Source organism: Bombus affinis, chromosome 7, assembly GCF_024516045.1.
Source record: "Bombus affinis isolate iyBomAffi1 chromosome 7, iyBomAffi1.2, whole genome shotgun sequence".
Taxonomy (NCBI): Eukaryota; Metazoa; Arthropoda; class Insecta; order Hymenoptera; family Apidae; genus Bombus; species Bombus affinis.
Genome location: NC_066350.1, coordinates 936,776 through 952,165, shown reverse-complemented (window position 1 = coordinate 952,165; position 15,390 = coordinate 936,776). Strand labels below are relative to the sequence as shown.

General features: G+C 38.1%; 1 protein-coding gene across 2 annotated transcripts in view; it reads left to right on the top strand.

Annotated features, from left to right (window-relative positions):
• LOC126918365 (lachesin-like) overlaps window positions 1-15,081 on the top strand; it is a 259,037-nt gene extending 243,956 nt beyond the window's left edge. The window contains exons 10-11 of one of the 2 annotated variants that reach the window (XM_050726198.1): window positions 9,209-9,307; window positions 13,683-15,081. In XM_050726198.1, coding sequence (XP_050582155.1) covers window positions 9,209-9,307; window positions 13,683-13,756 — 173 coding nt within the window. In that variant the 3' untranslated portion in view covers window positions 13,757-15,081. The remainder of the gene's footprint in view (window positions 1-9,208; window positions 9,308-13,682) is intronic. The other variant, XM_050726199.1, reaches the window with a different exon arrangement.
• Window positions 15,082-15,390: the final 309 nt, after the last annotated feature.

Genomic DNA, 15,390 nt, shown 5'->3' with positions numbered 1-15,390 from the left:
TTGTATCGTGAAAATCGCAAAATCATACGAAGCATTTTCAAATGAGTAAACAGTAATTTCTTATTTACCCTTTAACTTTCATTTCGTTTTCCTCTTTCTTCTTTCATTTCCTTCCTTTTCCATTTTAATCCCAACATCTTCTTACTTTTCGATTTTTTATTCTGTCGCTTTACCGTATACATAGTCTTGCACAGTCACCTCTTCCACTTCTTTTCTAGCTTTTTTCTTACTACATACATACTTTACCTTTCTCGTTTTCTATTACCTATAATTATTGATTTTCTATTTTCTTATTTTTCTTTTAACCTAGTACGCAATTTTTTCACATTTCACATTTTTTCACAGATATAAATAATATACTTTTAACATTACCATGTCGAACTTGTTATGTTAAATCAATAAACCGACATATTCTTGATTAAACAAAATATAGATAATAAGGGCGAAGTAAATGATCTTTCAATTTCTATTCAAAAAGGACAATTCTGTTTCAATCAGGCGGATAACGAATCATCGAAATCGCTAAATTGAATTGAAGTTTAACGACATAAATAAATGAATCAGCTACAATACATCAAAATCATAATGCTTTAGAATTTTTGTTTTCATTTCTCCTATTTGACTAAGAACCATAAATTTATCATCGAACAAATCGGATTACGAATTTCGTTCCTCGGAAAAATTTATAACGAATTGCTTCTCGTTATAACGTTATATACAAAAAATAAGGGAACAATTAATAATTATTGTTGGATAGAAATCGGATAACCGATTGATCATACGTTTCATCTATTACATTCGACACGTATTAACCAACAGATCGTTGGATAATAACGATATTATGTACCGCCGCATTAATTACAAACCCATAACTGTTTGTTAGCGCGGCGATTGTTTAATCGAATGATTCAACAAATGGAAACTTAATTATCTACAGTTTCCCTATTTCACTTGAAAGCAGTTATACGAATTCGCCGATTGCTTCTTTCGCCTAAATAAGAAATGTAACATTTACATCTAATATTACACGAAACTGAAAGTGTTCCGAACTAAAATTTACGCTTTACAGATTAAAGTAGAAATTCTTGTAAGTTTCCTATTGTTCTAAACCGTCTTCTTTAACGTTATTTGTGATACGAACGTTTATTTATCTAGAAAAGTTAGAATATTCATTTTTTCTTCTTTTTTCTTTCTTTTCTCTAATGAGCTTTGGTTCTTTAGCGAAAGCTATATTGTTTTGTTTCAATTACATAAATCTACGCGTATAGTTCACGTTGATATTGTACTCCTTTAAAATAACATTAAAGAGAATAATATTGTTTTAATTAAAGACGAATCATATTTCTAATTGAAATAGTAATAAAAAATGCTAACCTGTTGGACGCATTTGCTTTTAACAAAGCCACATTTTCCATCGTAATTTTTCATTGTAAGCGCTAAATAAAAAAAAAAAAAATAGGAAATAAATGGAATCTAGTATCAGGTCTTCTGTTCTATTCTTCGTTTACCGTTTGTCGGAATTGTGATTTGACACGGTGTTCGACGCGGCGGAGCGACAGGAAACATGTATCAAACGCTAATTCGTCAGAGTAGAATTACAATGGCAGATGTAGTCTGCCGTGGTTTCAGTATCGTGACATCTTCCAAACCACATACACTCTAAGGTGTCCTTTAATTCCCTGGGGAACCGTTGTTCGCCTGTAATTCTGCGGGAGAACATAGAGAGATTGGCTTAGTCGCATGCTTGCATATAGATAAAGCGACTGCTATCCTATCGTAAGCTTGCACATACGACGGGGTTGCTGGCAAGCCAAGAGAGAACGTGGCTGAAATGCCTCGAATGCATCAACGACATCAACACCAAGCTGATTAAATCTCTGGTAGGAAATGATCGTTGCGGAGGTGCTTGGCGCCTTTCTGCCGAATCATAATAAGCGACGACATTCCGCTGATCAGCCGATTTTAATTCCAGCATGTGTTACGCGAACTGGGACTAACATAGAGGAAATTGTATTTGTTAAATGAGAAGGAATTATTATAATCGATTATTAATAATATATCTATTATTATAGTTCTCTTGGCCCTACCTTGGTACAAGCCCTACAAAATTGGTATTAAATCTAAATATTTTTTTGATGTAACATCGTACAACTGATATTCGATAGATATTTACAGATAGGCAAGACACCGAGAAACAAGGGAAATCTCGAGGATCGTCAATTAAATGACTTGAAATATCGTAAATTATGTACGATCGATAAGGAGCGTGAAATTTTAGTTCAGAAACTACCATGGTCCGTTGACAACCTAATTCCATCGATGCTCTCTGTTATCTTTGATTGCCTGGATTTCGAGAATGGTAGATATCTAGATTGACTTAACCGCGCGTGTACGCACTGTCAACATGTTCTACATACTATTGTGCGTGTATATGCGTACAGATCGGCTTAATATTCGCTAAATGGGGTTGGAGGGACGAGTTCAACTGGGTCAATTCTGCCACGAAGTCGATCATGGCGAACGTTGCAAAATTACATGTCCGAAATACGACGTGGAAATTACTCCTGCAGGCATTACGATGTTTGCATCCACAAATGTGTACCAACATTTCATGTTCCACCGGTAAATTTACCCTGACGTTTTATGCTCGAATAGCGGTTATAATAATAAATCTGTTGCAGAAGATAATTTCTAACGAATTATGTAAATACCTAATAGTATACAGACGCGATTTTGTAATAGAATTTGTATTTCGTGGATATCGAAATTTTAGATACAAACGACATAGGCGATATTATTTTCAGTCGAAGAAGTATCTACTAAAATGCGAAATCTCTGGCTACATAGTAAATGATAATTTGTAGCAAAATTTTCATTTACATCTGTGTCAGGAATTAGTAGAAAATAAAAACATTACAGAACTGATGTAAAAACAAAATTTCATTTGGTTGGTCATTTAAACATTTGCGAATATGTGGCATTGTTATAACGTGAATACAATTTTCGCGTTTAAAATTTTAAAATAACACGATTAATGTCACTGTTTGTTCTCGTTTGTGAATTTTTTTAATTATTACAATTCATTGATCGAATTGTTACATCTTTATGCCTTTACTTACTTCGTTTCAATGTTATATCACAAGCTAAAAGTTGACAAACAATATGAACGTGTAACCGATAAAACGTGGAAACCTCTCTTGAGGACCTGTGTCAGTTTTCGCGGTGGACTGAGCGCCAATAATCTAAACATTCCCCGACATCAAACGGTTGATGATCGGTTTTAATCAGCCGCTAAGCAAACGTCAAAAGGTCCAGGTTCGAAACTTTGATCGTCTTCGCCACGTTAAATAGCAAATAAAGGAACGTGACTTGTTTTTTTTTCTTAACCATTAAGCCCTCTCTCTACAAACGGTTTTTGTCAATCGTTTTACTATAAAATGGCACATTGTATATTAAAGCGAAACATGGATAAATGGAACAGTCGAAAAAGAGAGTGCTTTTACTATACGAATTTAATTTTGGGTATAACGCCGTAAACACTGCCGATGACTCTAATATAGCTTTCAGGGAAGCTACATTAAAAGAACAAATAATCTGCTGTTAATGTGAAAATTTTCATTTGGAAAATGTAAATGAGTAATCAAAGATCAGGAGATGTTACGAATAACGCTCGGCTAGAGATTCTAATTAATATAATAGTTATAGCTTTATTTCGTGGTGGTTAATGTATATCAAACTTCAAATGTTCAACGCGATTGACAACAATTTTCAGTAAAATTCACAGTTATGAGTTACGAAATATTTTTTCGAGACGATAGAACGTGTAGGTATAAAAAGCAAATGTAAATGTCGGAAATGGTAGCAAATAAACAGCAGCGGAGACAAAACATGTATTACGGTGCTTTTCAATTCCCCTATGGTGTATTCTATATTCGAGAAGCTTCACAATTGAAATCGACTGAATCGCAAAATCTACCGATTATCAACACGCACTGCATGTTATTGAGTAGAACGCACTCGCAGAGTGGTTTAATATTCGTTGAAGGGAGAGGTAGAAGCGGTTGAAATACGAGCTTCATGACATGCCTAAATTCGACAACGATTCGCGATATGAATCGTGCACGCCAGACATGCGACGTATGAATTAGAGCTAAATACTTTGAAAATTCTTCCGTATGATTTCGAGTTTCACACAATTCCCCGAGTAGTTAGAGTAACTGTACGCGTATATAAATTTACTCACTTGATGAATTAAATTTGACAATTTAAATCGAAGTGTCTTTCCTACGAGATGCTCGACTGTATCTCCAAATTTCCATACGATTTTTACTTTCTCATTTTATTGAAGTAATTTTATATTAATTGTTATCGAAAGTGAAAATAATTGTTCGCTCTCTCTATTATTTCCTGCAGTTATTTTCGAGCAGTCGATTTAGCTAAACGCCTAACAATTGGGAATCTATCTTCTTCCCGACACAATAGACGTTTACAGGTAAATATCCCTATTTGTCGATCATAGGGTATTAAGCATCGACTAGCCAGCTGCCTATATAGGCTGAATGTGTACGCAATCACATGCGCATCGATGCTAGCTTAATACTCAGAGTACGAGGGAGGTGGCGGTTCTGTTGAAGCCTAATGATATGTTTATGTCCCACTTAGCTCTGCTCGAGGAGCACGCGTTCAAACGCACACTCGCGCCATAAATATTAGCAGCTATGCCGTTCTAATTTGCAGTCTTGGAAATTCGTTGCATTTCAAATTTCACGCGTACCGCTGCTTTGCAAGGCAGAATGGATGGAAATGAAAGTGTAAAACTGTCCGTTAATGATCCTGCAAAATGTGCACGGCCGAAACGCTCGTTCCGTTGAATTCCGAATCACTCCGTTGACTTTTTAAATTTCTTCTTTCGTATCGCCTTGCGAATCGAGGTTTCGTCAGAAGACTTCGAACCTCGAAGGGGATTTTATTTGGAAGGTTGCTACGCTCCTGGGAAAATGAGCCGTAGGTTATTCTTTTTAGTACAGGAGAAAGTTTATACCAAACACCGGTTTGTGGTTTGTAGTCGAAGCAAGAATGGAAAGTTTAATTGTTCTAAACGGTGTAGGGAAGGTCGATGGTGGTGGACCTTTAAAATTTCGTTAACAAGATAATTCCTGTTTGATTCAAAATAATAGTTTGTGGATATGAGTAGATATCGAAATGTCGGAGGAATTTTTCTTGATTTTTAAAGTTTAATATAAAAGAACCCAAATAGAATTCGGAAACCGTATTTCTGCTTGGCCTTCCAAGCTGTTTCGATTAAAGATGTTTCGATTATACAATTCTTAGTGGATTACACTTTCATCATAGTAGTTACCTTAACGGAAGGAAAGCAATAAAATTTGTATAAGATTGTTAAAGAATGCGTCGTGTAAATTTAAATCCATCGGGTGTTAGAAACGAGTGTTCGATAATAAAATTTAGGTACTACAATAACGAAATATAATTGTCAACAATCTTATTAGAACGTTCAATAAAGTTTCAACAGTCTACTGCGATTTTGTTTCTCCTAATAACTACGAAATGTTAATCACTTTAACACGTTTTCATTGTTGACATATTACACGATTACGTGCCACCTTACAGGCCATTTACACTGCTTAACAATCCTTGAATATAGAACAAGTTGTAATTCCGCTTGCCCCTTACTTTCCACATTCGGCTCTGCTATACAGATTGTTTCCTGTTCCAAAATTTAACACAGTACGATGAGAGAGCTTATTGAAATTCTAGCCAGAACGTTCTCCGCGTTCATTGATAAACTTCACACGACGCTGCATTTTGCATCGTTGAACAGTGGATGCAGCTTAAATAACAAATTTATGTAAAAAGAAATACTTTTTATGAACTTTGAGTTGTTAGAAGAAATAGGCAACGAAATTACTAAATTCTTTAATTTTGAACCCTTGAAGATTTGAACCCTTTCACGGCGTAAGTCATAAACAAGAACATTAATCGTGTCTTTCGTTGGTTAAAAAGACTTCCCCATTTTCAAAATTTTAATTAAATATTTTTTGTTATAATTTTATACTAAAGAATAGTATCCCTCGGTACTAGGAAGTAATTTTTAATTAAACGAAAGCATTGGAGCGAAAAAATTCCGTATACGTAACAGAGTTAATCCAAACTAGATAATCGCCTGGAAGAGTAAAAGAATGTAAAATTGTCAAATATAAGCGCAAGAGGGAGATCGCGAAAACTGAATATGAACAACTTCAAACGTGAAAAAACATGATCAGGATATTCACTCGCCTGACTTTAATAAAGAAAGTAAAACTAAGTAAAATTCTTCTACCAAAAATATGCGAATTACAAGACCGATTATTGCAAATATTCAAAGTAATTACGAATAAGCAATTCCAAGAAGCATCGACAAGCGTTCTCCTTGGACGTTCCATGTATACGATACACCACACGATATACTGTTGCCGCTAATGTTTGGTTGAGATTTGCATATGTCTGTCTGGCCTATCCATTCCTCGGTACGCCAGTGTGTCTCACCTTGTTGTCCCTCGACGTGTATACGACCGGTTAGATCCGACTCCCGTACTTCTGTATCGGGAGTAGACGGTATTATACACACAGCCGGCGAACAAGTGACTCACAGCGCACGCGTGTGTACCAGGATGATCGCCCATTATCTCGTCCGAAATAGGGTATTGTGCCAAGAGCCTGTTCCTCTGCAAGCTTTCCTCCACTTGCCAACCAGTGCAGACATCGCGCGTTCCTTTAGCCGACCAACTTACAAAATCTAATCACCAGGTTACCAAGACAAAGCGGCGGGTTCGATCAGGCTATACCGGAGGCTTAAGTAGCGACTCTCCTCTCCCCCCCTCTCTCGGTGCTGACAGGGTTTATCGATATTGTTTCGACGAGGACGATTCTCGGGGCCGTAAATTTCGCCACTATGCTTCCGACTTCTATGGAATTGAAATACGACGAGCAGAGACGGCGATCTGGCTCGTCACATTCGAGTCCGAGCTTCTTTTGGCAAAGAACTCGCTCGGTAGAGATGGTTCGAGGATAGCTCGAGGGTTAGAGCTCGTTTGTATGGGGATCGAAAGCGGTAAGGAGCGTAGGATGGTTAGTTGCGATTGTTGGTACGGCTTCGCGATGCGAGAATTTTAGCTTCTGAATGTTTGAAATCGTTGCGGAAGAGTTTCGACTAGTTAGCGTATTATCTGACGCGTTTGTTACCGAAAGGAAGATAGTAGAGAAGAAGAATCGACGTTGATGAAGAATTTGGACATGTGTCTATTATACTTCACGCCTCATTGTCGTAAAGATGATACGTACCTCGTAGAATATTAAGTTCCGAAACGTGAAAGGTGGTAGCTTAAAAAGAAGCTTTATTTAATGGGAGAAATTGAGAAAAACGAGATTTACTCGCAATGAAGATTAAAAATCCGCAGAAAATACATTGGAATGCAGGCTTCGTTTACATTCACGTCAAATCTGCATTCTATCAAGTTCCGAGCTGAAACTAATCAAACCAGTTCCAAAATTCCGACCCTAAACGCGAGATTGCGAGTCAGACGAAGAATGTGATCAAGCACGGACACGTTTTTTCCACGCAGGCGAACCCGGTGGAACCAGTCGAAACCAAAATCGGTAACGAGAAATGCAGAGATCCGTGAACGGATTCTGTTGACGTCAGTGAGGCTAGCAAGCACGCGATGCCCGTCAATGAGATCCTTCCTGCGGGAAATTCGGTTCTCCCGGTCCGTTGGTTGATGTATGCAAATGGAACCCGCGTTGTAACTACAAAATTTCTAGTCGTCGCTGACTCCACCTGGTCGCGAGGTGCACGCGGCCACGAGGATTATACCAACGAAAAAGCTGTTCCCTGAGCGACTTCTCTCTCTGTCTGTCATTCCATCACTCCCGCCTTTCTCTCTCTCTCTCTCTCTCTCTCTCTCCCTATCTTTCTCTGTTAGTTCCTCTCGGTACGTAGTCAACGTGTGCTAGTTTCATTACTTGATTTGATCCGGTGGACTGGCCCGTGACAAGCGCGCCAGCGTGAAACGGCTCCAGGACGATGCAGTGGATAAGGGAATTGTGTTTACTCGTAGTTTGCATACTAGTTACCGCGTTTGCCACCCACTTTACGCATAACAGGCCCGTAAACATCTTCAACCGAGGGGCCACTTGAAAGTACTAGTCCCTTTGTCCGCGTTTCCTTTGCACCTCCGGCCACTTCCTTCCATTCTTTAACTCGCCGCGTTCTAACTCTGTCTCCTGCGCTTTCTCTCTATTCTATTCGCGTTAACTATTGTTTCGAGTCATCCTTTGTCGCTGTTCGCAATCGCTCGCTATGCATTCCACCAGGACAGGATGCTGGCTGGATTTAGATCGCAACTGCGGGGAATTATGTTTAACCATGCTTGACAAGAGCGAATGTCTCGTTATCGACTTTTCGCGATCGCGAAATTTTTTCTTTGGATTTCTAAAAACAGGCTATTAAACAATATATTTTCACATTTACTACGTATATTAGGACTTTCGTAATTTAAATAATACCTGCTATTAAAATCATTTTTAAGTAACTGAATCGTGGAGGTGAAATACGAAATGTAGATGTAGAAAAACAAATGTTTAGTCAAGAATCCTAAAGAATACGCAAAAATATATTTTTGCTATAATCACTTTCTCAAAAAGAAGTGTTTCGAAACGATTTTTCGATAATACTCTTGGATTTGAAATTGCACTGCCAACACAAATGAGAAATAATACAGATAAAAAAAAAAGAAAATGTAAAATATATTCAGACTTTCCAGTTCACGGCATACCCACGCGTAATCCGATTTCAACGGATAACAATTTAACGTTTCACGTTTCATCCATTTTCGACTCCGTTTTCAACGATCTCGAGCATATAATAAACAACTGCCTCCGTCTTTCCTCTGTATCTCTGTTTCGTCAAATATTATTTCCAACGAAAGTTCGATGAAACACCACGGAGTGGATAAAACGCGAAACGAAACGGAACGGAATGGCCAGGGTTCGTTCGGGTGCTAACGTTAAAACTTTTGATATTTGCATTTAATTTGGCGACCGCTATATTTTCATTTAAAATGGGTTCCTGGCTACGATACGTGGTTACAGCCCAGTGTAATTTCATTGTATGTCAAGTCCATTTAGAGCGACCGGTTGTTTTTGCTTGCAGGTAATAAATTCCAGTCGAACCTCAGCGAGATCGGCAAGTCTGAGCAAAAATCGAGCGACCTAGATAGGAAAAGAAACTACAATTGGACCCCAGACAGCGGTAAGCTCTGTTGTTACGTGCAACAATTGCGAAGTAATTTAAAACGAGACAACCTGACAAACACGGCTAACATTCTCTCCACTTTCTTGTTTCCTGGTTTCTTTTCTTCAAGCATCGACGATAGCAGTGCTTGACATTGACTTTCTCGACTATGTACGCCATCGTATTTGTAACGCATCGTATAGTGCATGATTTCTTATTATTTGGTTTAAACGAGGAAATGGACTTGCATGTAAATGGTACTTTCATTGACCGGGATTTATACGATTAATATCGTCGGAACTGTTAAACCTGAATTTCGTGTTGAAGGGTTATCGCTTCTCGAAGCTTTTGTCGGGAATTCGCTCGGGATTAAGTTCCTGTTGAAGTTATCGTTCTTGTTGGATTAAGTTCTTACAAAGCAAAACGGGAATGAAATTTTGTGTCATACAACTTTAGGTGGTTTTATTTTTTACGAGGAAGTTACTCACCTCTTTAAAGTTTAATTCTGATCAAAGTTTTTAAAGAATATTTAAAAGCCCTATTATAAGCGTAAAAAATTATAATTATCTAGGAATTAGAAACATCTACGAGTAATCCTGTATCATTCACTATAAGCAGAAGAAAATTTTCGAGGAAAATTTCCATTCGCACGATAATTACAACGTGGCAAGCTAGTCCAGGCCACTGGCAATTTCTCACCACGATAAAGAATCATTCCATTCAAAAGTATTCAATGCCCAATCAACATTTACCCAAGCAGACATTGCCAATATTATTGAAAGAAATCGTCGACTTTCTCGATACAACCAAGAATACCCGAACGACAATAAGAACGACGATGGCATCAGTGAACGAACGAGAAACAGCGTCTCGCCGATCGGGAATTCTTCCTTGGCTGCTCATTAATGGACAAAGTCGTTCGATGTCTCCGTTTCCAAGTCAGAAAAATTAATAATAACCTCGAAGACCGATATCGGACGAGTTTGCCGGATGAGCCGAGACGAGAGAAGCCGAACCGAGAGGAGCCGGTTCATGTCAAAATCGAAGCCTGATATCAGCCATAGTCGAACCTATTGAAATCTAACTTGAATAGTGGCCGACGTGGCAAATGAGTGGGCCGAAGGAAACAAAACCTCCGCAGCTCTTTTGCGAAGTTGCGGTTTATCCGGCATTTCGTGGCGCTACAGTGGCATTTAAACGACAGAGGCTGGAACATCGGCTGCGGGTCAAGCTTAGCACCAGCTAGAATTCCTCGAGGCCTGCGGCATTATTGAAATATTTCTTTCCGAACCGGTACTTGCAATTCCTCGGTCCAGGCTATCTTTCCATCTCGATCCAACCTGCTCTTTTTTAGAATGGACAGAGAGAAGTCGCCCTCCCCTTCCACTATCGATACAGCCGGTCTCTGCTCGCTCTCTGCAGCGGTGGTTTCTTTTTAAAAGGAATTTGCATAATGGGAAAGTGTGAAAATCCGTTTTCTCCGCGGGCTCGATCTCGATAGTCCCGTGGAAGTAGGTAATTTCGTTGGAGGAAAGCTAGAGGACGAAAAAGTGGAAAGAAAAGAGTGGAAAAAGAAGAAAGAGAGTAGAGAACGACGGGAACGCGGCTGTGGAACCGCGTCGCACAAGCTTCCACAACTTGATAAGTACTTCTAGTTCCTTGGTAGCTCGGGAACCTCGTTGTATCGAAGGTCGAACGCGACACCCTCCTCTCCCAGTCTACCTTTACGTTAAATTCGTTTTCGAACTGCGAGTCAGAGCCAAACGATATCGAGCTGTTCCGAACTGTCTCGCGCAGCAATCGTCCAACCATAATACCTTGCTAGTTTCTAAAGACGAAGGTTTCATCCAGCCGGTTCTCAGCGCTTTATTAGATTTCCTTATGCATTCGATTTCGTTAAACAAGTCTTTTAATAGACTCCTTATCGCGAATTTGAATGAACGGTTTACTTTTTCGTTTCTCCTATACCATATATAATAACTTACGTAATGGAAAAACCATGCATAACCATTGCCACGACGAAGATAAGAAGACAAGTATCATTATCTTAGCATATGTATATAGCTGTGCAGATATATAAATTTGATTAAAAAACGGAGCAAGACCTTTCGATAATATTTTACTCTTGTACCTAGAGTATACGAAATAAAATTGTTACGGATAGAATATCCTGTGCACAGCTATTTTCATGATCAAAAGGATAACGTTGTAACAAAAGCGTTAAAAAAGAAAATCTCAGTGGAAACAAAAGAGTACTTGGTATGAAAAATTGAAGAGCGTCTAAAAAGAAATGCGATGCTAATAGATTTTTTTAAGCGTTATTTTTTCTATAAATATATTTCTCAAGTCTGTTGAAATATATAGAAGCATTTGAAAATCAGTGGAGTAATTGTCATAGATAACTTATTAATTCGCGCGTTGTAAAATTAATAATAAAATCGGAAAAATATTTAAAATAATTGAACAAAAATGTTCGTCATTTAAATTCCAATGTAAAAATACAACAAATTTAAACGACCAGAAGTACGAGAAACGCTACTCATGAATTATCTATCTGATCGCAGGAAACTCGTGTTTCAAATGAAATGGTTAGCGGCATAAAAAAACACACCGAACAGACAAAACGAAAATGTAGAATGGATACGTTAGATTGGAACGAAATGTACAAAATCAACATCGTTTCGTTTATTGACAGTAGTCGTCGAGCTCATTGTTGCTCCAGCCTTTTCCTGCTTGCTAGTGTTCAAAACATTGTTTTTACCATTTTAGCCAAAATTATCGTTGTTCTGTCGTAAATTCAATTGAATCGACACGAGTAAATACAGCTTATAATTTCAACATTTTTTTAAACAGAATATTAACATTTCTCGATATAATATATTGCCAGGCTCCTCCGTATTCAAAATATATATAAAACGAACAATGACATAACTGCATTAGTTTTGAGTAACAAAACAAGGTGATTATATTTACCGCATATAATACTCAGCATGTGCGTGTCTATTTATGAATAAATACAGTTTAATATCTTTTTCAGTCTTTTTTAAGATCCCACTGACTATCATTTCAATAATTTTCTAATTACAGACTGTTCAAATAAAGCAGGAATTTTAGACTATTGATATTTGAACAATAGTACACAACTTTACAGTATTAAAAAATAGATTACTTATTAATCACAAACGACTGACACGAACCTGTCTCAATCAGTTCGTATCAACTGCTTTTTCAACCGTTACTTTCGAAACGATTAGACTTGCATTCTCAAAGATGCAATTCTTCAATAAGCATACACCACTAAAAATCGCGCATATTACCATTAAAAAAAGGCGTGGCTCGATTGGCGGCGCGGGAAAAGAAGGAGGCCGCCGCGCTGCGGCGAAAGCCGCAAAACCACGTTGTAAAAAGTCGACGAAGAAAAACAGAGAGGCGAGGCTTGGCAGAGAAAACGCCGGTGCAAAACCGATGAAATGAGGAACCGTCCCAAGAGGGATCCAAAAGGAAAAGGAGATAGGAGAGACGAAGAAACGTCAACGTGGTGACTGCCGAGTAGTCCGAGAAACAAACGGAAAATGAACAGAAGAGAGCCTGGTCGGGGGATGATTGGGGCGAGGGCCCAGCGAGTTGTTTCTGATTTGTAATTAGAGATGAGTGGGACCAGAGGAATACATCTCCCTCGAAGCGAGTAATGGCTGAGAGTATGGGCCAGGCCAACCGGAAGAATAACCAACTTCCCCTCCCTTGTTTGCCTCTCTTCGTCCACTTGGGCTCGTCTGCTTTTTCCTGTCCGTTTGCCAGTACTCATCCTTCATCGTTGGCGTCTCGTCTCGCCAGAAAAGATGATTCTTCGCAGCCCGTCTTTCCGCCGGAACAACGGCCGGATATTTTCAACGAGAATTTCTTGATTGTCGAGCAACCCTTTTGGGGTAACTGACGCGATTTTTACGGTCCCGATCCACGCCCGCCTACCCGATTTCCTGCGGTTCCTATCTCTTCCTCGGTCGTTTTAATACATCGAGAACGGTGAGCTAGGCGTTGCTTCCTTCTTCTTGCTTATTTCTTTTTTTTTCACTTTCTTACTTTTCATGGGTAATTAGATAAAAAACAGGAATCTTCTATTTTAATAATTGTCAGATTTGCGTGGAAAGATAGCATGATACTTGATTATTCGTAAAACCTTTATCTTCACTTCTCTAAGAAATCTAGAAACATATCGGACTAAATATATAGCAGAAAGCAATGAAAACACCGAACTTTCATCTGACCACATCTTATAATCTCTATCTTAAACGAGAAGAATTGCAAAAGATTTCTAAAAATGAATATCTTACTTTACTTTTCTTTCCATTTATTCCTGTAGAAGTTTCTAACGATATCTACATTCTATTTTCAGACTCAGCCGTCAACATGACAACGACTGGACTGCTTCTGATGATCGCTCTGATCGTGGTGTCGATCATTCGATAAGCAAATAGAAATAGACGCGTCGGACGTCGATCATCTGGATTTCATTCGCGAAATATAAAAAAATAAGAAGTCAGAAACCAATACGATTGTCAGAAAGATACAGATGGCACACGACAACACCAGCACACATATATACACATACATGAGAAAGAAGGAAGAATGACTGAGTAGTTAGTGTCATATTAAAACACGAATGGGGAAAAAGATTAATAATAAGAATAATAATTACGCGTGCCAAGTCAGTGTAGCGCAGTGTCCAAGAAGACAAATGAGACGAGAAATCGTGCAATAGGAAATGAATATCTATTGATTAATCGATATGCACGAAACATGAAAGGTAAAGAAGGGTGGGCAAATCACAAAGTGCAACGACTATCGCTTTCAGTGTAACATATTGTATAACGCCAAATGTCACCACGAAGAACGCGCCAACGATCTCGAGCTCCGCTGAAAGTCTACAACCTGTTCGGGTTCAAAACTAATCTCGCGGAATTCTATTTTAGAATTTCTTTACTTGAACCTGACTTTATTTTTATTCCATACCAGAATAAAACTGATTTTCTTAAAGTTAATATTTCGTCTTCCGAATCAGCAACTTCAAAATTATTTTCATAATCGATGTTTCCTTCTACACTGATAACAAAAGAACAAAGACCAGTGATGCAAGCGTAAACTGTCCCCGCCATCGATTTCGTTCTTCTATTTTTCCTCCTTGAATGATTCTCTCCCCCTCTTTATTCTGCCTGCGAAGTGTTCCTTCTCCACCATCCCTTACCTCAGTTTTTCTCTTTTCTTTCTAACAGCCGTTCCTTACACCAAATCGCGGATCCCATCTGGATAGTTGAGATTAAAACGTCAGATTCGGCATAGAGGACGTTCTTCCATGAAAAAACAAAGAAAAAAAAAGAAATGGAGAGTACAAACGTCAAACGAACATCAAAGGTAAAGGAATATTAAAGACGGAATATTATTAATTGAAAATATCTTAAGTTCCAAGGATAGAATACTCACCGATAATATTTTTGTTACATTCTGGTCACATATTCTTCTTATCTTAGAATTTTTTTATTAAGTTTTGAATACATTTTATTGATTATCATTTAATTCATTTTTCATAAACACAATTAGTAAACAATTAAGTTTTTGCACTCGCACAGGTTCGACGATGTAATTTTAGAATAAATTAAACCGGGGATCTGTGATTACCAAGGAATTAATTAAATGAAGGAAAAGAAAAAAAAAGAGAAAAGCGACGCACCGAGGCATTTTTTTCGTCATAATTAAATTTCGTTGAGGTGTCCACGTTGACCAGACAGCTGCTCAAATTCTACGTATAGTATCGAGATGAAAGGAATATCGAAACGCTTAAAACGGAAAAAGAATGAAAAACAGAGTATATATAAATAACGTGTAGGTATCGATTAAGCGATGATGAAAATGTTTAGACATAAAGAAATTTTATTCTTACTGCCGGAGCTTCATTAGTTTTGCATTAGGACGTAAAGCGTTTTTATCGAATCCTAAAAACACCAAAACCCTTTCACGAATAATTTTGCAGGTTTATCGATGACGAGAAATACCACTCACAAAATTTCGATTTCAAACCAGCTTTAACCATTGATTGTAATCACGAA